The sequence below is a fragment of the Mixophyes fleayi genome, chromosome 1, assembly GCF_038048845.1.
Source record: "Mixophyes fleayi isolate aMixFle1 chromosome 1, aMixFle1.hap1, whole genome shotgun sequence".
NCBI classification, from domain to species: domain Eukaryota; kingdom Metazoa; phylum Chordata; class Amphibia; order Anura; family Limnodynastidae; genus Mixophyes; species Mixophyes fleayi.
Genome location: NC_134402.1, coordinates 277765245 through 277787433, shown reverse-complemented (window position 1 = coordinate 277787433; position 22189 = coordinate 277765245). Strand labels below are relative to the sequence as shown.

General features: G+C 39.5%; 1 protein-coding gene across 1 annotated transcript in view; it reads right to left on the bottom strand.

Moving 5' to 3' along the window:
* The window catches only part of SHB (SH2 domain containing adaptor protein B), a 167062-nt gene that overhangs the window by 86057 nt on the left and 58816 nt on the right, over positions 1–22189 (bottom strand). The window contains exon 2 of the mRNA XM_075210913.1: positions 10145–10265. Within this exon, the coding sequence (XP_075067014.1) occupies positions 10145–10265 (121 nt within the window). The remainder of the gene's footprint in view (positions 1–10144; positions 10266–22189) is intronic.

Sequence of the window (22189 nt, the reverse complement as noted above, 5' to 3'; positions counted from 1 at the left end):
AAAGAAATCTGCAGCAATTTAACCTTTTAGTTCAGCTGGGACAGCGTCTCCAATAAATGGCTGTCCAAGCGAACACATACAGTGGCAATCAGTGACAGTGTAATCTTTTGCTGCTCGCATTACACAGAGAAGAGAGACTTCCTTATATGCCCAGCCCTTCCCTTTGTCTACTGCACAAGCACAGAGCGGTTATCTGTGATGATATTTCACAGAAGGCAGTGCAAAGGAATGACATCATGATGTAGGTGGGGGATAATTTTATACTGCCTCGGTGTATACAATGCTAGACTGACAGAGTCTGTGAATGGAGCGGCAGGCATACCACTTACCTCTCACCATGCATGTCAGTCACATGTAATCAGGTACTGGTATTAAGGGGTCCCCATGTGCTGATTTTATTAAAAGTCTGACAATTTGATTAGTGCCTGCAAATGTGGACAGGAAGAAGGGGGGGAGCGTATGGATTGCCAGAGGCATCAGTAGACATCTACACTATGCACCGTCCTCTCTGGTGGGCCTTTCAAAAGGAGTATGAGCTGCAATCCTCAGATTAGCAACAGAGGACAAACTCAGAAAAGCTAAGCTTTTCAGAGCTTGATAAACTGCCCCATTTTGCCGCCCCCATAAATAACTATGGGAACTACAGTACCGATTGTTACTTTAAAAAATTGGTCCAATACTTAAACTTGACTTAATCCTGCAGAAACTGCAGTTTTCAAAGAATTTAAAACTATGATACGTTTGATAAATAGGTCCCTAAGTCTAAAGTTAAACAATCTGTCCACACATACAGAGTTTAGAAATATCACAGGAATGAATGTGGTGGTATATACAACTGTTCCAATCTTTAGTGCATGAAAGGGGCAGAGCTTTACAAAATGGATTTTATAATATTGTGTAACTTGCCATAATTTTCCATTGAGGAATGTTGCCAGTTAAGCATTTATGACATTGTAGACAGTGGGGCCCTATAGAACACTAACTATGATAATATATAAATATAAGCAGGTAGGCACAATGATTTCATTAATACATGCCAGTATGGAAAGAAACTTTGTCTGCTTAGAATTAAAGCAGCAATTCCATAAAAACATAAATTACTTTTGAAGGGTATAAAAAGAACATTGGTATTTACCATTTTTCTTTCAGGCTTCTATGAATGATCTATAATTCTGCACAGTGTCCTAGACTACCATGGCAACCACATCACATGACATAGTGAACAGAGAGGCTTTGGAACACCTCTCTGAGCTCGATATGCACTCTGCATTGTAAAATCCTTCCATCCATCTTTCCTCCTATGCCATCACATGACACGCCAGTGTGGAGTGCGCAAAATATTTCTGCCAGTTGCAGAGAGATTTTGAAAAGGAGATAATGATTTGAAGGGGCACAGAAACTCAGATAAATGCTTAACTTGCTATCTAAAGAAAGGAAAAACTTCTAAGTGGGACTGCTGCTTTAATGAACATCTACAGCAACAAAGTGAAATCCTACTTAGAGATGGGATGTATTTTCCATACAACAATAACTAGAAACTTAGTACAGTGAGTCTTATTTTTCACTTCTCTGTATTCTGCCTTAAAATTGTTAGGAATGAGTTAAAACAACAAAGACTTCACTAAATGTAGCGCTGGCTTTCACATGGGTGAATGAGTAATGCGTCTGTCAAATCAATCTGCTTTCACCACATTGCTTCTGATATTTAATGCAACACTTTCTAATCCACCAAGTAATATCCAAATAAAATCGGATCAAGTTTCGTCCACTGTTGTAAAAACATGTTAGTATCCTTATTATTTCTTATGCAGTTAATGCCTGGTAGTCCCTCTTAAAATTTCCCTCTTTGTCATTTTAGATAAAGCACACCAAAAAATTCATCATACATACCTTTTTCTTGTAATGTGCGTTAAAGTTGCTCAGTGTAGGTCTTAGTGCCCCCCTTTCTGGATTCAATGTTATTTAGTTTGGGACTACTGACAGGCAATATCTCATCAAGATATCTTAACCGTTATTTCACATGTATTAGCGATATAACTGCTCTCTGTCCGCAGTATATAGGGTGGCTGTATAATCATGATTTATATTCTAGGGTTCTCATACTTTAATCATCATCATCATCACCATTTATTTATATAGCGCCACTGATTCCGCAGCGCTGTACAGAGAACTCATTCACATCAGTCCCTGTCCCATTGGAGGTTACAGTCTAAATAAATTCCCTAACTTACTCACACAGACAGACACAGACACACAGACAGAGAGACTAGGGTCAATTTTTGATAGCAGCCAATTAACCTACCAGTATGTTTTTGGAGTGTGGGAGGAAACCGGAGCAGCCCCAGGAAACCCACGCAAACACGGGAAGAACATACAAACTCCACACAGATAAGGCCATGGTCGGGAATTGAACTCATGACCCCAGCGCTGTGAGGTGGAAGTGCTAACCACTTAGCCACCGTGCTGCCCTCAATGCCATTTTGTGTTTCTTGAGAGAGCTGTGATTTATTTACTATGTTCTTTACAGTTTATAGTCCACTTTTCTATTTTTGGGCCAATAATTGCTTTAGGGTGCTTTTTCAGTTTATGTAGACAATTGAATTAAAACCAAACTGTTTATAAAAGAAAAAAATACATAAGTATATAATCTCTCACAAGTTATGTCCGCCTCTCTCTCCTCACTAACAGTCAATCCCGCCTGTACTTATTTTGCATCCATGTAGCGGTTGTTTTTGAAGGATTTGTTATACAGACTAACCAGTGCTAGAGAGTTTTGTTGACAGCTTACAAATAAACAGTGATGATAGTTGTATGTATGTATGTATGTATGTATGTATGTATGTATGTATGTATGTATGTATTGTATACACACAAAAAAAAAACACAAGTATAACTGCATTGTACAAACCATGATATCTGGGGTTTTTTCTTTCTGGTTTTTTTACACCCCACATACGTGGATTGTCTACTTCTCTATCAGAGAATTATTTACATTTATCAGACAAATGAACATACTCATCTACAACTGTGTGCTTTGTACAGGTGCATTTTCCAATGTAATCACATATCAAAAGCAAACACTCTGTCACAGTAGGGAGAAGAAAAGTCTCATTGTCATTCACAGTGAGATAACCATTAGAACGAAGGTCAAAAGTAAAGACCTAGTTTATGTGGCAGCAAAGAGTATATAGCTGGAGTAATTTAGATAGCAACTATTCATTACAGCATATAAAGCAGCTAAAGAAAGAACCTATTGAGTCATGAAAGGTCGTGTATTACAAATACAGTTTTCAGCTTAGTGAGATTACAGGCAAATATACTCCACAAATATGTAACAATAGAGTAACACTAAGCAATGTATATATGAAGTGATCTAAGACTGAAATGTAACCCCTGCTCTACCTCAGCAATGTTCTCAGCAACATTTTTCTTTATCAGGAACTTTATGGGGTGTAATAAAAAAAAAAAAAAGTCACCTGTTTGCCAATGACTAAAAATAAAATTATGCGGGCTTATATTTCCAGTCAATGGGCAACTAAATATAAAAGATTAATGATTTACTACATGAGGCATATTACACAGCAGAGTACATTGAGGGGGGTTTATAACGCAAACAAATGACATACAATGACATGAAACAGGTGGTAAAGAAAGGGAACAATTGATATAAAAGTTAGCGGATTAATAACTATAGCTGGTAGTGGGGAAAGTGCGTGTAGATACTGTACACCAGAAGCATTATCAGCTGACCAACAGTGTCTAATGGTATGATGTGGTTGGAGTCAGTGAAGACTGTATGAAAAATGTACTTTAAAACTATGAAAGCTTCTGAATCTATTAGTGCCAGGATACTATCCAATTTTAAAGGAACATAACAACAACTGTGCTGACTAAGTTACACTACCCAGCCTCCCACCAGCCAATCAGAGCCCAGGGAACTCCTTTTGTAGCAGGTTTTATTTATTCCAAAAAGGTGGCAGTGATTATTGATGATGGAGAGGACTAGTAATGGTGAAGGGGCAAATTCAGTTGGTGATGAGTGGGGATGGAGAAATATATTGAGGAGGTAAATGAGGCTAATGAGGATGCGGTTGAGGAAGACTAAGTGAGATGAGGGAGGGGAAGGGAAAATGTGATTAAGTTAGTGAAATTGAAAAAAGACATTCATCAGAGGTATGTAATATGGTGTATGTGACTGAGAGGAGGGAGAAATAACAGAGGCATATGTTTATCAGCCATAAGAAAATGTTTGTCACTGCTTTCCAGAGAATTGAATCATTCACATCTGTCCTGTCCCATTGGGGACAGAGCTAGACAGAGCCCTAGTAGGAATCGGACTCCAAATTTTTTGGGCTGGATCTTACCACAGATTCTAAAAATATTGTTAAGCCCTGCAGTATAAAGAACCTACCTATACATCATGCTTGAGATTGGTTGCAGATACGCATACTTTGACTGGGTCACCGCTACGTTACTCCTGCACATGCAGTGCCATAAGCCCTCAAAGAAGTTTGTCAGGGTTCTAATAAACCCAGAAGAAGTGATGCATTTGGGAGAGCCAGGTAGTATTATGCTGCTGCTTCACTTGCCCTGAATACGGGGGTTGGAAAGCGGTAGTGTTAGAGGTCCACCCATCATTGGATGGGAACTGATGAACTAGAAGGCACATTTCTGCTGCAAGAGCCAAAACGCTTCAGACAGCGATTCTGGGCTGTGCCCAAGGATCTGGCTCCAAATCTCCAGGAACTGAATTTGGCTCAGAGGAGAAGTTAGATCTCAAAGACAAAGCCCTGGAAGTCCGGCTGGGTGAAAGACCAAGAGATTAAATCTATTTTGCCCCAACACACCACTATTGCTCCGTTTAAAAATAAAGCATGAGAGTATTTCCTTTAGTAAAATAAATAAAAAAAAACAACAAACAATGCCAGTGGTCAACAGCTGCTGAGAGGGGTCAAAAAGTTCCTGTGGAAAAGTGGAAGCATTGTCAATTATTCTCCTTCACCCTTGGCCTCACTAGGCATACCAACTAGTGTGACTCCCCCCATCTGTCTTATCTTGCTTTAGTGGCCACAAACTTAAGTTGGGTACACACTACACGGTTTTCGTCCAATAATCGTCTCAAACAGCCGACATACGACCGCTCGTTTAAAAGTCGGGTCAGTATGTGCAGTGACACGATGGTCGAAAGTCTGCCCAAATGGACGATTGTCGCCTCATTTGGTTGGTCGTACCGTTTAATATTTTCGTTCTAATCTCGTTTCCGCTGTGTAGTGTGTATAAACTTCCGACCGATCCACAACAGTGAGTACGAAATTACAGTCATTGCTCACGACAACATGGCTGTAAAAAGTCACTAAAGGGACTTCCGCTCTTCCCTTTATCGTTCTAAACAAGGTTAGTGTGTATGCAGTCCATGGACCGAGCGATCGGACCATCGATCACATGTAAAATCGCTCTGCATAAAAAGTTGGTCGAAATTTCTGTAGTGTGTACCCAGCTTAAGTTTACTGCCAAAAGAGATGGCATTCTCAATAGTCTAAGCATTATCTTGTCTGTTTCAATCACCTACAAACATTATTTTTTTTTAATTATTGTCTAGGTGCTGCTGCTCTATGCTCAGTATCCCAAATGTGCTATTCCCTTATTCCTATTGGATTTCAAGCACTTAAAAGTATAGTCTAGAACCCATCGTGTGCTGACACACACACAATCAGCATGTTTCAGTGATAATCTTAATAACAGAAAACCTGCTGGTGACTAGAGCACATAGAATGGATTAAATACAATGAGCCACACTATTTTGTCCCACCTAAAATTAACTGTCAAGACACCAAAATAACCAGGTAGGGAGAACATATTATTGTTCAGCTTGCCTTTAATTGTATTGTAATTACTATAACTACTCAACATTCTGCAACTCAAAATTCACACGCTGCTTACATATTATTACATGATTTGTACAAGTCAGTCTGCATGCCATTTGTCTGAAGCCGATCATTTCCTACTTGTATTCAATTGTTTTAATAACCTCCTGTTTTGCTATTGAGTGCCATAAATACCATGCTTCCAGTAAATGACATTCGAGTCAACAGTAAAACATGAAGTTAAATCCTCACTGGAAGACAATTTGCATGAATTACTAAAGGTGATCTTGTCATTTTAGTATAATTAAATGCTTCACACTCATTACATTGATACGGAGATGTTACATATAACTTTGAATACTATTCTTCCAGCATAGTTATTAGTGATATGATCCTACAGTATACAGTTATTGATTTTGGCAGCAGTCCACAACTTACTGCCCATTGACTGATCCGGATTGGCTCTCAGTATTACAAGCAGTGGTATGGGGAGCAAACAGAGGGTAACATATGAACTCTTACTTACAGATCCAACCTAGTGGCCGTGCAGCAGGCTGTGAATGCTTACCTAATGTACTCACGTCTCATACTTGCACAGGGCGGGTCACCTTGTTCTGCCAGCACTAGTAGAATACACAGGAAATTCCTGAGCTTTCGCTGTATAATTTTTTTTTATTGCTCATTCACGACAAGTTCACATCCAGAATATCCAAAACAAATGCCGTTCCTCTGAATAAGAGGAAGTTGTTTATCACAAACATCTCCGGCATGGGAGAAAACCTTGTTGGATTCCCTATGGGTGAATTCAATAACAAGCAGTACTAGTCTGACTGATATGATGTAAGAATTCTTCAGTGTGATCATGTTTTATGGGAAAATAATTGCAATGTTACATTCCACTAACTACACCTGGTTAAAACACTTACATACCTCAGAAATGTATTTTGTAGGTAGGGAAGTGAAGGGAGAGTAACTTTTCTTAGTTGCCAACTGTTGGTTGCGGGGACTTTGCCAAGTTTCAAAGATTTGTACCTGAATGGTGCTGTTCTTGGCTGTGTCCCTGTATTACTATACTGCTCCGTTGCCCTTTCTGGTGACTGGTTGGCGTTTCAAACATTTGTAGTTTTTCAAACTGCTGTATATGTTAGTTTATTAAAAATTAATATTTAGAGGATCATTAAACCCCCCAAATTAACATTTTTCAACATGAAACTTGAAGGTAAAATACATTTTCAGTGTTATTTTGACATTCCATTGCAGTCAGTTAAAATATAGAGTATCACCTCCCCACTACATAACAGTCCGCTAAATTTCCTCCCACATTTTTTAGGATATTGAACTAATGGGGTCTGATACGGGTCAAAAAGATGAGACTGTAAATCTTTTAAGCTCCAATGAGATCATTGGTTGCCCCCGTCTATGAATTGAATAATTCACACCGTGTATTTCTACCCAGCAAAGTCCCTTTAATCTCTCCCTCAACGTCTTTAACTCAGAACACTTGCTTTGTCCTGAATGTCCCACTTGGTTATGTTGGTAGATATGTTTTCCTTCTAAAAGCGCAGCCTGCTGCAGCGGAGTGGAAGAGAGCAGGTGGACATATTTAGTCAAAAATAAACACTTTAGTTATTTTAGATATAACCTTCAGCTCAATTATATCACAGCCTTTGATACGAACGTCAATCAATGGCTGCATAATAATACTGGACACAGTTGCAGATTGGGTAGTATAAGCTTCATTTCCTGGTTCCAGATACTTGTAGCCCCCTCCCTATATATATCTATCTCCTTTCCATGCACACAAAGATATATAGGTATGCTTTCATTGTGAAACAGCATTGGAAAGATACTCCCTACAGTAGTCTATACAGCATATTAAGTGGTCCAGGATCAGATCTAATATTTCAATGAAATGTACCATTTGCACAATGTATACGGTTCATGGTTTCAATAATAAATCTATGTCAATCTACAAACTCCAGTTAAAAAGAGTTAATTTAGGAATCCAAGCATCAGACAACTGTTTATATTCTCCCATATGTACACACACTTGTATTTTTTGAGAGAAGCAAATTGCCAAGTTGGTCCTTATGCAGCATACAAGAGCCAAAGGATTTGTCTGTCACATTGATCCAGCCAAGGACAAAACACAAGCTGGAAGCTCAGAATTAGACTGGAGCCTTAATTAATGACAATCACCTGCTGCTTAAAACAAGATTGATGGCCCTGTCCTAAGTTTAAAATCACAATTTGGCCTTGAAAATTGACATCTCATTTTCTTCTAGAACTGTTCCAATTTTAATTTTGCTGAAAATTGATGTCATTCCTTTATGTAAAATGACTTGTGTAATAGTGACAGCAAAACATTCTGAAATGGAGCAGTTACACTTTTTTTTAGTGCTGGCCTTTGTAGTTTGATCAGAAAATATTGCATAATGCATATTTAAATGCATTACAAAAGAATATTTACAAGTGATATTTGTATTATAAGTCCATACAGATCCACTATATCTCTCCATTAACCCTGCTCTTTCCTTTTCATTCTTAAAGCAGAAGAGATATGTATTCTGACATCAAAGGAATTGAAAAGCTGGCTACATTTATGTGATTTTGCTGGTCATTTTGGCTAACTTGGCCTGATATCACACTACATATTGGGTTTCATTGACTGCTAAAAATAGCTTAGATTTTTATGTCTTTTCAACTTTTTGATGTCTGTTTGGCCATTCTCACTGACAGGCCTCCATGTGGTACATTGGATGTTGGCCTGTCCAATTTGCAACAGACAGTGCAGAACTACATAAGTGTGTGTGTGTCCAGCTTTATGCTTACTAAGTTGATTAGTAATATTGCCCGCATCCGGCCTTTCCTCTCCCAAGATGCCACCAAAACTATCATCCACGCACTCATCATCTCCCGCCTTGATTATTGCAACCTCCTTCTTACCGGCCTTCCCCATTCCCATCTCGCCCCCCTCCGCTCTATACTCAAAGCGGCTGCAAGGCTCATCTTCCTTTCTCGCCGCTCCTCATCCGCCTCCCCTCTCTGCCTTGCCCTACACTGGCTCCCCATTCCTTACAGAATTCTTTTCAAACTCCTGACCGTCACTTTCAAGGCTCTCTCCCAGTCTACTGCTCCCTATATCTCCAACCTCCTCTCTATTCACACCCCTGCCCGCCCCCTGCGCTCGGCAAATGACCGTCGCCTCTCCTCCACTCTGATCACCTCTTCCCAATCCAGAATCCAAGACTTCTCCCGTGCTGCCCCCCTTCACTGGAACGGCCTCCCTCGCTCCATCCGTCTCTCTCCCAATCTGTCCTCCTTCAAGAAGGCACTAAAAACTTACCTGTTCCTAAAAGCCTACCAACCTTCCATCTAACCCCCTCATCTCATCTCCTCCGCCTGTTCTCCCCCTCTCTCCTCCCAGCCCCCCTGTTCTCTCCCCACTTCTTCAACTTGCTCCCTGTGTCTACCCTCCCTTAGGATGTAAGCTCATTTGAGCAGGGCCCTCTTCCCTTTGTTCTCCATACCTGTTCTTCTGCTCCGTCTTTACTGCATTAGCCTGCCTGGAGTCTCTGAAGTTTTGGTATTTTTTGTTTACTGTGTGTAATGTTTCACCTTGTTTAGTCTACTGTTTGTGCTGTGTACGGCGCTGCGGAACTCTTGTGGCGCCTAACAAATAAAGGATGATAATAATAATAATAATAATAATAATAATAATAATAATAATAAGTGTGGTTGTCTATTATTTGTAACCACCGATATGACTGACTAAGGACTCATATTCTAAAAGTGTTTTGCTAGCTGTTTTAATGCTAGTAGAATGCATGTAAACAGGTTAGACACCAGAAACCAATTTAACAAGTGGCATTGGTTGTAGTGTATTGTTGCAGTAGCATTTAATTTGCTTTCCAGTTTTTGGAATGTATTGTGCTCACAATGCCAGTAGGTAAGCAGGTCCTACAAGTACAGTGGGAATCTAGGTAGTAGGCCTACCAGCACCCCAACCCCAACACCCCTCCCCACCACCACCCAATTCTTCAGTGTGGAGATTGATTGTTCTAATAGCAAATGCAAATCTACCTACAGTAATTAAGATAAACAAGTTGACAATCTGCTGAAGTGAAAGTCACAGTAACATAGAAGAAACATGAAAATATTGTGTTTAGTCTTTTTTTCATAGGCACCATGGTGGCTTGTGAACTTAAAAGGGGAAGAGCAATGATGGCATTGATCAACGTGGGTCAGTAGCATTCATAGATAGATATGCTTTATCTTACCAGTCATCAGTCTTTGGGCTTCATAAGGTTCCATGTAGCCATTGTTCTCAGTTATTACTTCCTTCTTCTTTTGTTCATTCTTGGCATCGAAAGGATCAGAATAGTCATCAGCGATTATAACCTGAAAGAAGAAGAAAGGTGAGGAAAATAACCCATTTCAGACCATCTCCCAATTCTGCCCTTTAAAGCTCAGAACAGTTACATTTGAGATTAAAAAAAAAGCTGAAGTGACTAGGAAGGGAAGCTTACAGACAGTGTTGTTTTATTGTGTTTCACTGCAACCTTTATAACACAGTTGTTTATCAAACAAAGTAATATGACAAAGTACATTAGGCAAAATCGAAATAAGGACATTGTATAACAAGCCAATCAATAAAGAAAAGGAAAAGGATAATATTTAAATGTAGGGTGAATGAAACGTAATTCAAACACACATTCACTTTCTGATACCACTGTGATCTACAACCATTGCAAACTGATATAAGAGAGAAGCCATTAAATACACACTAAAAGAGAGAGAGATACTTGATTAAAGTAGCCAGGTAGCTAGTTATTTTAAAACAATATAAAAATAAACCCAAGGATCCAATTTGAGGAGAAGTTGGCCTTTAAAGATGAAAAATTCTGCATCAATTCTACCACCTAACTGGTAGAGAGAGACTGCTTCCATGTCTGTATTCATGCATGATATTAGATTTGTTAATAATCTCTCTGTTTAATTAGAATAGTATACATGAACACTAATTTGAAAAAAAAGAATGGGAGTCTGGTTAAAGTAAGTAAACACACAATATTCTCATTATTCACAAATAAAAATGGATAAGATCTGCCCCGATAAGTCCAAACACCCTGCTCGTTTCCATACAAATGGCTGGCTGTAAGGCTACCTGTTGGGACATCACTCGGCAAAGCCATGTATTTAACTCCATTAAACTGCAGTCTGTATGGCGTAGCTCGGTTACCAAATGACTTGTAAGTCAATCACACAAGCTCTGGCTTTCCACTGCTACAGAGTGATAAGACAGAAGCACCAACTTCCAAGGCGAGCAAGAGGTGGTCACCAGAAAAGAGACAAGACGCAGGTCAGATGTAGATCTAAGAGGACAGTAAGGAAGTGTATTTTGATATAAGATTTGAGATGTATGAAGGGGTGGTGTTGAGAGTATTGTAGGTAAGGGCAAATAATTTGAATTGGATTCTGGAGGGCACAGGGAGCCAGTGTAGGGATTTGCAAAGTGGTGCAGCAGATGTGGAGTGGAGACAGAGAAAGATCAGTCTTGCAGCAGTATTTAGGATGGATTGAAGTGTGGATACATGGGAATGCCAGATAGCAGGAGGCTACCATAGTCAAGATGGGAGATGATGAGAGAATGGATAAGAGTTTTTGTAGCATTTCGAGTAAGAAAAGGGCATATTTTGGCAATGTTTTTAAGGTGGAATCAACAGGACTGGGAAAGAGTCTGGATGTGAAGAATAAAACAGAGGGTCGGAGTCAAGTGTGACATCAAGGAAGCGGGCTTGGGAGACTGAGGAAATTGTGGTGTTAACAGTGGGGGAGATTTGAGAGCAGGTGCCGATTCTGCTGTACTGTATTATATGTATACATGTTGTAGACTCTTTTATGTCCCTTGTAATTTTATTGTCAATTTTAGGAAATACAGTCCTACACTTTTCCTGGATCCCTGCTTTGCCTCCTGCACATCCAGAAAATGACCATTTCTCTCATATACGAGGACAGGTGTTGTATACATTTCCTATATTTTCTTTTTCTGTAGTGTCTCTTTTAGACAACTGACCTCTCAGACTGTCCTACATATTAGAATATAATAATGATATCCAGCGACATATTTAGCAGGATAAAGATCTGTACTACAAGACAATGGCTGCTGCACTCCAGCACACAGAAAGCACATCTTGAGAAAACACTGGGAGAAATAGTGATTATATCTCAGTTCGGGGTACCCATAGGGTCTCCATAATTTTTTCAAGGCACCCTGAAGCCAAAATAATTACCAAGTAGTCCCCTGCCTTGCTTACCAACGGCTTTGGCCGAGGCACCCCTGTGAGATTGCTGCTGCACCCCAGCCGCAGCGTTCTCACAAAAGTGAGAATCATATCTATAATGTGTGCATGGCAGAATATTCAGAGACCTCCCAGGAAGGTAGACTAACCTCCTAGATCCCCAATGTGCCTTCTGAACTGCCAGCCAGAGCATGTGATGACGTGAACTAGCCAGTATGTGCATGTATCATGGGACAGGAAGAATTAGGGTCTTTGTGACTCAATTTAAAGTTTGATAGAGATATTTTTTTGATAGTTAAAAAGAGTTTAGGACCTATTTATCAATCCCTATCATTTGATAAAATGTTTATCTCAGTGATGGGGCTATTTTTTATTTTGCATTGCTCTATTTAGTCACCATGTTTTCACAAGTGATTGGGCCCCTGTGCAAGACCTTACTATTCATCAAGGAGTGTGGCAGTAATGTCCCTGCTGCGCTGCTTGGTTATCACCAACTTTGCCATAACTTTAACACTAAAATAAAAATAATAATAATCTTTCCTTCAGCCCTGCTATGCTATAGAGCCTCTGGTGGCATGACACCCATTCACAAACCCCCTCTGGCGGCATGCTGCACAGAGTACTATAGGCTTCACCTGGCGGTGCTGGAAATGTCCCTGGGGACACTAAATGCACCCACTGGTGAAGCTAGGCACACCCCCTTCAATGCCATGCTGCCCGGCAAAGGTACTAATTGCACAATCTCACAGAAATTATTTTTCACAAGTAGTCACAGCATGCTGAACACACACTTGGACACCTTAGCACTTGTGTGTGAGAGGTCTAAAGCACAGCATATATCCAGCTTTATGGTTATTACATGAGGCCTTTTTGCTACGAGTCTACTGGGGCTTGTCTGCGGCTAGTGTTAAAATAACACAAATTAAGTTTTGGGTTTAAAATGAGAAATTCTCAATTTTATTTTAATCTAAGTTAACAACAACATGTGGGACATTTATGTGTGCCTGGCAACCTCAACTGGAAGTATACTTTGATAGTATGTTTTGCAGCAGCAGTTGTTAATGCACACAGACCCTTAAAGCCAATATGAGTATTAATACACTTGGTAATTGCAAAGCATGTTTTTACGCTGATGGAAACAACAGTGAATCCGGCTAGCTCCAGAGAAATATCTACATGAGATGCCTAAAGAACGTGAACGATATCAGCTATGTTATCCTATATAATTTCTGCTCACAGATACACAACAGTGGATTTTAGTTTTAGGAAAAATTATGGATAATGGATGTCAGTTATAATTGTCAATTAAGCTTGTGGGCCTCATTAACGAAGAGCAAAAGAGCCAAGACACTACGCTGGTCCTCTTTGGTGGACCAGCGCACCTTGATTTGCATGGATATTCACGGATTACCACTAAAAAGTGTGTGGGTTTGCAGAGTAATAGGGCATCATTGCATAGGAGCCGAGGTGTGCACTGGCCGATAGGAGGATTTGTGTAGAGAGAGCATGCTTTTGAAAGCAAGATTATTGAAAACAGAAAAGGATGAAGAGGGTAGAGGGTGACCTTGTGCTTCAAAAGTACTTGGCACACCATGGTGACGTGGCTTTTGTGTCCACCACCGCAAAGTGCACATAATATGGGCAGCACGGTGGCGTAGTGGTTAGCACTTCTGCCTCACAGCACTGAGGTCATGAGTTCAATTCCTGACCATGGCCTTATTTGTGTGGAGTTTGTATGTTCTCCCCGTGTTTGTGTGGGTTTCCTCCGGGTGCTCCGGTTTCCTCCCACACTCCAAAAACATACTGGTAGATTAATTGGCTGATAAAGTGTGTGTGTGTGTGTATTAGGGAATTTAGACTGTAAGCTCCAATGGGGCAGGGACTGATGTGAGTGAGTTCTCTGTACAGCGCTGCGGAATTAGTGGCACTATATAAATAAATGATGATGATGATGATGATGATGATGATGATGATGATGTGTCCTGACTCAACTAAACCAGTCTACACATTTTTATTTAGATATTACTGCAGGGTGCCTGGAAAATCCTAGACATACACAGGCACAGACTATACTGTTAAACATCTACACGGTAAACATCAAAGTGTGGAGGGCAATACCCTTATTTGCACAATAGCTGCTTTTTTGTAGTTCGCATTGTTAGGGTCATTTCAGTGCTCTCATCGGCAACAAATTGTCCCTCCTTAGTAAACCAAGATGACAGGTATAACACCATCCTGAGTTTGCTGAGAGAGCAACTTTGTTTGTATGGTTTTAATGCTTTGGCTTAGCTAATAATAAAACTAAACAAAAAGGTTGCAAAAAGAGGATGGAAGATAATGGCTTAAAAGAAAAGAACAAATATCAGCTCACACATCTTTTCAATGGGGTTGGAACACAGAATTAAAAGAAGTGTCTAGTGTAAACATTGTCTATTTTGTCAAGCCCAATGACCCCTGGATTGTCTTTTAATGTTTAATTTCATCTAACAAATACACACACTGCGGCCTGATGTGAAAACAATGATGTTAAGCTACACTTTACAACAGAATATTTGAAAAACCCATTAACAGCGGATTTGGTGCGACTGAGCCCTTAAAATATAGACTATAATGTCTCTCGTGAAAATTTGACAATGTTTTTGTAAGAGTGTGTGTGGCATTTTAAAGAACATCAGACCTAAAATAAAAAGGGATTCTATATGAAAAGGTATCTTTACAAATATACTCTATCTAACAGTTCCCATGACAGAATTTAAGGCTGAGGTCATAATGTATATTGTCAATTGGGCAATTATAGAACCCAATCAAAACCCAATTTAAGTAGACAAATTGATTGTCCAAGATAAATAGTCTGGTCAGTTATTGTTGCACATTATTGCACATATGGCATCATTGGCCAACTGGAACAAGGAGGTTCCCTGCATCAGTGTCAGGTGTGGACATTCAATCAGACTTTGTGAACCACTAGACATGTGACAAGGCTGGTCACATTGCAGCTACAATTTAATTAGATCAAATGACCAGCTGAAGTTAACAATCACAATTTTATCTTCAATTCTAATAAGTTCTGAAAATGTTACATGTACATTAAATCTATAGCGGTTATAAAAACTTGTATATAAGATGAACATAAAGGTCAAATCCCTCCTAATATGTTTTATCCATTAAGGTTTACGTATTCAGAAACCTGCCTTTTGATTTATTTCATTGCAAGCTATTACACTGTTATTCATTTAAGAAGCCAATTTTCATTAGAAATGCTCAGGATCAGCTCCCCGAGAAATGAACACACCCGAACTTAGCAGATCCAAGTACCGTGCCGAGACGGCTCGGTTCTTTTGTGCGCCGTTGGAATTGAAAACGAGGCAAGACGTCATCGTTACATCATCGGATCTCGCAAGTTTTAGATTCTATAAGTACCGCCCTCCACGGCGATCCAGCGCCATTTCACAGAGGGACACAGAAGGGGTAGCAGAGTTCTTGGCAGTCTCTAGGGCAGGGTTATAGGTAGAAAAGAAAGAACAGGGGTAGCAGTGTTCTTCAAAGTCTTCAGTGACATTCAATAGAGCTCCATTGCTAATTGTCATTGCTGAAACAGAAATAATAGGGTTGGCAGTGTTCTTCAAAATCTGCAGTTTTATTGTACTGTGCCATAGCCACCCAGAAATAGGAGAGGTGGCAGTGTTAAGTGCTGAAACAGAACTTCAAATAATAGGGCTGGCAGTATTATTAAAAGTCTCCAGTCACATTTTACTGTGTCATAGCTCATACAGAAACAGGAGGGGTGCAAGTGTCCTTGTCACTCTCCAGTCTCAGTCATAATACTAATCCCTCTACCTCATGTGCTAAAGCCTATGTTCAAGTGCATAGTAGTTCTAAGTCAGGGAAAAAAAAATGTAAATAAAAAACTTGTACCTTTTTAAAGAAACACACACCTCTCTAACAAAGGTGAACGTTTACTGTATATAAACATAAAATTGCCAACATGCCATTCTACCTAAAATATTACCAAGCATACCAGTATCAGCTAGCTCCCTTCTCTCAGCTAGATCTCAGCACCTGCAATCTACACTGTCATCATATTCCCTCATCAGTGTGTACATCATCCTCAAACAATACTAATTCATCCCTGCTGGAACCCACCATCACAGAAGTCTGTGTACTTTAAATGTAATTGCCGGTAATGGCCTTCCTCATGGAATTTGTAGTTAATTTTACGGAAGAGCTTTCACGATTTTTGGGCAATTCTTTTAGACCACACCAAATGTCAAAAAGTTGTGCAGACTCATCTGCACCACCACTGGGTGTCTTGGGAAAGTTAAGTTTTTTCCTAGCAGCATTTTCCAGAGAAACTGAAAGAGGAGACGTCATTGAGTCATGTACCACTTGAGCTGTCAGCTCGCTGACCAGGAACTCATTGCATCTCTTGAGATCTGGGTCAGTTTCAAAGAAAGAAATAGCCCTTAAACCTAGGATCAAGCACAGTCGCCAAAATGAAGTGATCCGATTTCAAGATGTTGATAACTCTTGGATCCTGGCGGAGCGAATAAAGTACTAAATCTACAAGTCCAACATAATTAGTGTAATTGCTTGTTTCATTTTCTCCTTCAATTTCTCTTGCTGCTTTTACAAAAAGTCTTATTAGGGGAATCACTAGACTCAAGCTAATAGTGTCTGCACTCTCTTCACAGGTGACTACTTTGAGTGGTTTCAACACCTTGCACAACACGGAAAGTATTCTCCACTGCACTGGACTAAAGTACATTCCCCCTAAATTATATTCTTCTTGCAGCTGCTGCATTCTTCTACATGCTGTTGCAGAATCCCGAAAAATGACCCTAAATATTTCGGGACACAGACAGCATCTCCTGGATGTCATTGTCATTTGTTAAAAAGTTCTGCATCACCTAGTTGATTGTGTAAACAAGACAGGGAATGTGATGGAATTCCCCCCGTTGTAATGTTCTATCAATATTGGTGGCGTTGTCAGAAATCCCATATCCTCCTGTCTGTTCATGTTTTACGTAAGTCCTGTTTTATGTATGTCCTTGTCTTTCCTACTGTACGGCACTGTGGAGCCTTACAAATCTACGATAATAATAACAATAATGTCTCTTAGTAAAGCAGATGATACACAGAGTAGCCTGCCTCTGAAAAACGTGACGTTCTTGGGTACATGCTGCTGCTGTCCCTGTTGGTGAAGGCAAATCACCAACACAGTGGGCTGTCACAAGCATATAATCTTTAGTTCACCCAGTTCCACTTGTCCACATATCTGTGGTTAAGTGTACAGTGGGTAGAATGGCATTTTGTAGCCCAATAATTACATTTTCACAAACCTTCTGGTAGAGGTGAGGAATAGCTTTTCTAGTAAAATGGTGTTATGATGAAATTTGGTAACAGGGACAGAAGACCTCAAGTAACTGTCTAAATCCAGCTGCATTAATAGTGGATATTGGACACAGATCTAATACTAGGATAGTCGCCATGGCGTCTGATTCGCTTTGCGACTGAGTGACAGCTTTCATACTTGCTTCCTCTTGCAAAGGATTGTTTAACAATTGTTGTAAACTACTAGTAGTCTTCTTCTTGGTCTGCTTCTGGGTTGAAGAACCACCCCCAGCAGCAGGAGCAGCAGCAGTGGGCCTAACGCTCAAGGATTCTTCTGAGGAGTCCTGAATAGGGGAGGAGTTAGTCCTGCATTCAAGTTTCTAAGGCAAGATAACTCCGATCACTTGTGAGGATATTGATGATGAAGGTGTTGGGGGTATAGATTGCAGGTGCTGGAATCTAGCTGAGAGAAGGGAGGTAGCTGATGCTGGACTGCTTGTTGTTATTATTTTAGCATAAGTTTCTGATTTTCACAAAAGCTTTCCATGTACTCGCTTCAAATGGCGTAACATGGATGAGGATCCTAGCTGGTTAAGGTCCCTACCTCTACCGACTGCGGCTTTGCAATGCTACAAATCGCTAGACAACTGTTGTCAGCATTTGTGTAAAAATAAATCCACACATAAGAGGTGGATTTTTTGGTCTTATGCCCAGGAATGACAATGGCCTTCTTCACTGGAAAGAACTGCTTCCACTGATGCATGACTTGTCATAGTAGAGTTCAATAAAAGCACTGTTTACTTAGGTGCCTTAAACCCATTGTTAGCTCGTTTTGTGGGGGCCCAAACAAACCAAGCACTTCAGCCACAAAAGTGGCACTATTTGTTGCTGGAGTGCTTGCTTTGCTAAACTGTACATGTTCTTTTCAATATCTTACATAAAGGTGGGTGGGAGAGCCCAAGGACAATTCCATCTTGCACCGCTTTTTGCTGCCACTGCTGTGTGACAATGTTTCCTAGATGTGCTATGAACTGCCGTGTGTTTGTGTCATTGCTCTGCTGCTTAGCATCCAGCCAGGTCGCTGCAGTCTTTGTTTGAAAGTGTATGAAAATAATATTGTGACCTGTGAGGTGGTTAAAGTTGACTGCAAATGACTTGAAATTAGTGTTATTGAGGTCAATGATAACACAGGTCTGCAACCAAACAGTTGTTTTCATAATTTTATCTGATTCCTATGTTTTTTGGTGCGCTGAATTCGAAAATGACTACCGTTTTTTCCTGGGACGTCAGGTTTTTTCACAATCGAAATGGGCCTAGGTCAAACAGGTAGCTGGAAATCGCAAAATTTCAAATTCATCATACTTGGGGAAAAAAACTGAACGTGGAAAAACAAATTTATTTTCACTGCCAGTGCTCCCAAAAACATGAAAATGCATGTTTATTGGTCCTGATGGTGATCACTGCATTGTTGAGTGTGCTTGCTAGGGCCTGCCTGGACATGTTCTTTCATGCATTAACTTGTTCTTCGATTCCTCCACAATCTTGTATTTCATTTCAGTCGTCATCCGGCTATTGTCTGGGTGGTTCAAAATTAGTGCAATGCCTCCAAGAAAGTGTGTAAATTCGCCTGACAGTTTCTGTTTCATATGTGGAGAGTTCATGGTGAAAAAGCAGCAGAAACTGCAGAAACCAAAACTGGTTGGTATGTGGGGATTTAAAAGCATTGTGTATACTGCTGGGACAACAGGCTGGGTACACCAAATGCCCTTGTTTTCTATGTTTATGGGACAGTAGAGACCGACAAAATCACTGGAAGCAAAAAGAATTGGCCACCAAGAAGTCTAGTTGTTGGTGAAATGAATGTTCTCAGAGATACATTGGTACCCCCTGAGAAGGTTTTATTACCACCACTCCATATAAAATTAGGATTAATGAAGCAATTTGTTAAGGCACTTCCCAAAGATAGCGAATGCTTCAAGTACTTGGGATCCAAGTTTCCAGGTTTAATGGAGGCAAAACTGAAAGAGGGGGTTTTTGTTGGCCCGGACAATAGAAAACTCATATCCGACAAAGGCTTCATAAGTTCAATGACTTCAACTCAAAAAAAAGCATGGGTTGCCTTTACTGTGGTCATAAAAAACTTTTTGGGAAACCAAAAGGACCCAAATTACAAGGAAATGGTGGAAACAATGTTGAAAGTGTTCCACAAGCTTGGTTGCTAGATGAGCTTAAAAGTCCATTTTCTCAACTCACACCTTGACTATTTTCCTGAAAATTTGGGAGCAGTGAGTGAAGAGCAGGGAGAATGTTTCGATCAAGATATAAAAGAAATGGAAAGAAGGTATCAAGGGAAATGGAGTGTTACGATGATGGCTGACTACTGCTGGATGTTGTACAGGGATCTTCCGGAAGCCACCTACAAGAGGAAACGCTCAAAAAGAAGTTTAGAGTTTAAAAAAAGACGATTTCACAAGCAATCTACATGAGTGTGGTGTTAATTTTGTTGTCACGTGTGCAAATGAGTTAATATTTTTCATGTAAATAAAATATTTGCGTTAAGAGATTTTTTTTAAATGATGACCACCCGTTTGTTCGAAAACCTGACATCCCAGGACAAAACGGCTGTAATTTTTGGATTCAGCGCACCAAAAAACGTAAGAATCAGTCAGTCAACTAAACCAAAACAGCTGTCCAAAAATGTTTTTTTGCAGACCTGTGTAATGTATGGGGGGGAACAAAAACGTGATTTTATATTAAAAAAAAAAAAAAATCAGGTTCCAAAACACCCAACTGCGGTTTTGCCAAAACCAAAACACGAGGTTAATCCAGATCCAAAACACACTGACAAACATCTTAACTTTGCTCTTGGCAATACTATCTATCTATATATACATATATATATATATATACACACACATATATATATATATATATACATACACACATATATATACACACATATATACACATATATATATATATATATATATATATATATATATACACACACACACACACATACCCCCTCCCCCCCCCCATTTTCACATTGAAGCCACTAGTATTGTAAGCTTAGTGGATATAAACCTAAAATATGTTCCAGTATGAAAATGGCATATTGAGACATCCACAAATATATATGTAAAATCTTCCATACAATGCCCTGCATTGCTATATTTGACATGAATATTCGGTTATTCAAATAATACTGTCTAGAAAGCAGCAATTTAGCATTCTCACGGCTAATTAGACACACATAGCAAGAAGACATAATTACACGTAAAACAAACTATTCAAAAATGAAAAAACAAAAATACAGAATCATCCTTTTCCTATTACATGATAAAAATTAGATATTTATGTTTGTTTTTTTTAAGTATATTTTCTTGTACTCACAATCTTTATAGCTAAGTACTATTGCTTTAGAAAAATGAACTAGGTGGTACCTTTTGCATGGTGTTCAAAATGCAGAAGAAAGACAGTATTTCTGTGCCATTAAGCACAAAGATTGATTGGCCGTTGTTTAGAATTCAAGTGTCTTTTCAGTGATGTATACACAAGCTGTAATCAGAAGGGCTGTCACAGGCACTGCACACTGTACAGAGACAACAATGCGCATCAGCCAGCAGTAATTTCTTGTCAGAAAAAAAAGGGTAGGTTTATCTGTGAAAGCCCTGGAGCTGAACTACCATCCATTCCCTTTGTGATGCTGGCTTGTCACCAGCAGATGGATGGTGTCTCAGACTCCCTGCTGATTCCACAAACTCCACATGCTTACACTGTAATAGTCACTTTACTTCCAATTAACTGCACTTAAAGGGACAGACTCAAATACGGAGTAGGGATAAAATATATTACATGGGAGGTCAAATTTATATAGCATTCACTAAGGTTGAACTGCTGCTTAGCATTCTGCATTTTAATAGGCTTGTCACCATTAATTAATCATTCTTATTCAACCGCACAACTAAAATGACATATAACAATGACCCTTTGTACAGTGACAACTTTTATGTTTGGTTACCTTTTTGTTGGTCTATATTTAGCCCTGTCACTGTAGGTTCAGAAAAAAAGTGATTCTAATTTTTTTCTGTTTTGAAGAAACTATAAGCAAGTAGAATATATTGCTTTACAGACCCGGCTATGCGATATATAACGTTATATTTGTGGCATTTTCCCTTTGTATTTGTGTGATGTAAATATTAAGATGTAACTATATAAAATATTTTTGTTGCAGGATTTTATCTACTTTGTATAATAAAACTGGGAAGGGAAGACAAAATAAATGGAACTTCAATAAATGAGGAGCTTTGTCAGCAGAGTCCTCCTGAAAATATTATGAAGGTATGACAACGCTTTTACAGTACAATGGTTTAGTGGCATGTGTGACAAGATTGAAGGATGTCCAGGTGGACTGAAAACATCACAGAAAGCAGCCAGAGATAGCAGACACAACCCCAGAATTTGCTAATGGCTTATATAGAAGGATAATATAAAATAATGTCTAGCATATACATTTCCTTGACTAGACACAATTAAGCAAAAGGATTTTTTCCTGAGGTTACAGTTCCTATAAGTGCCAGCTGTGGATGCATAGCTGGGGATCAGGGATATAAGGTTGATATGTATATGCCTGCCCTCAATCCCTCAAATGATGATTACATCCCTCACTTGGTTTTGTAAGGCAATGCTATT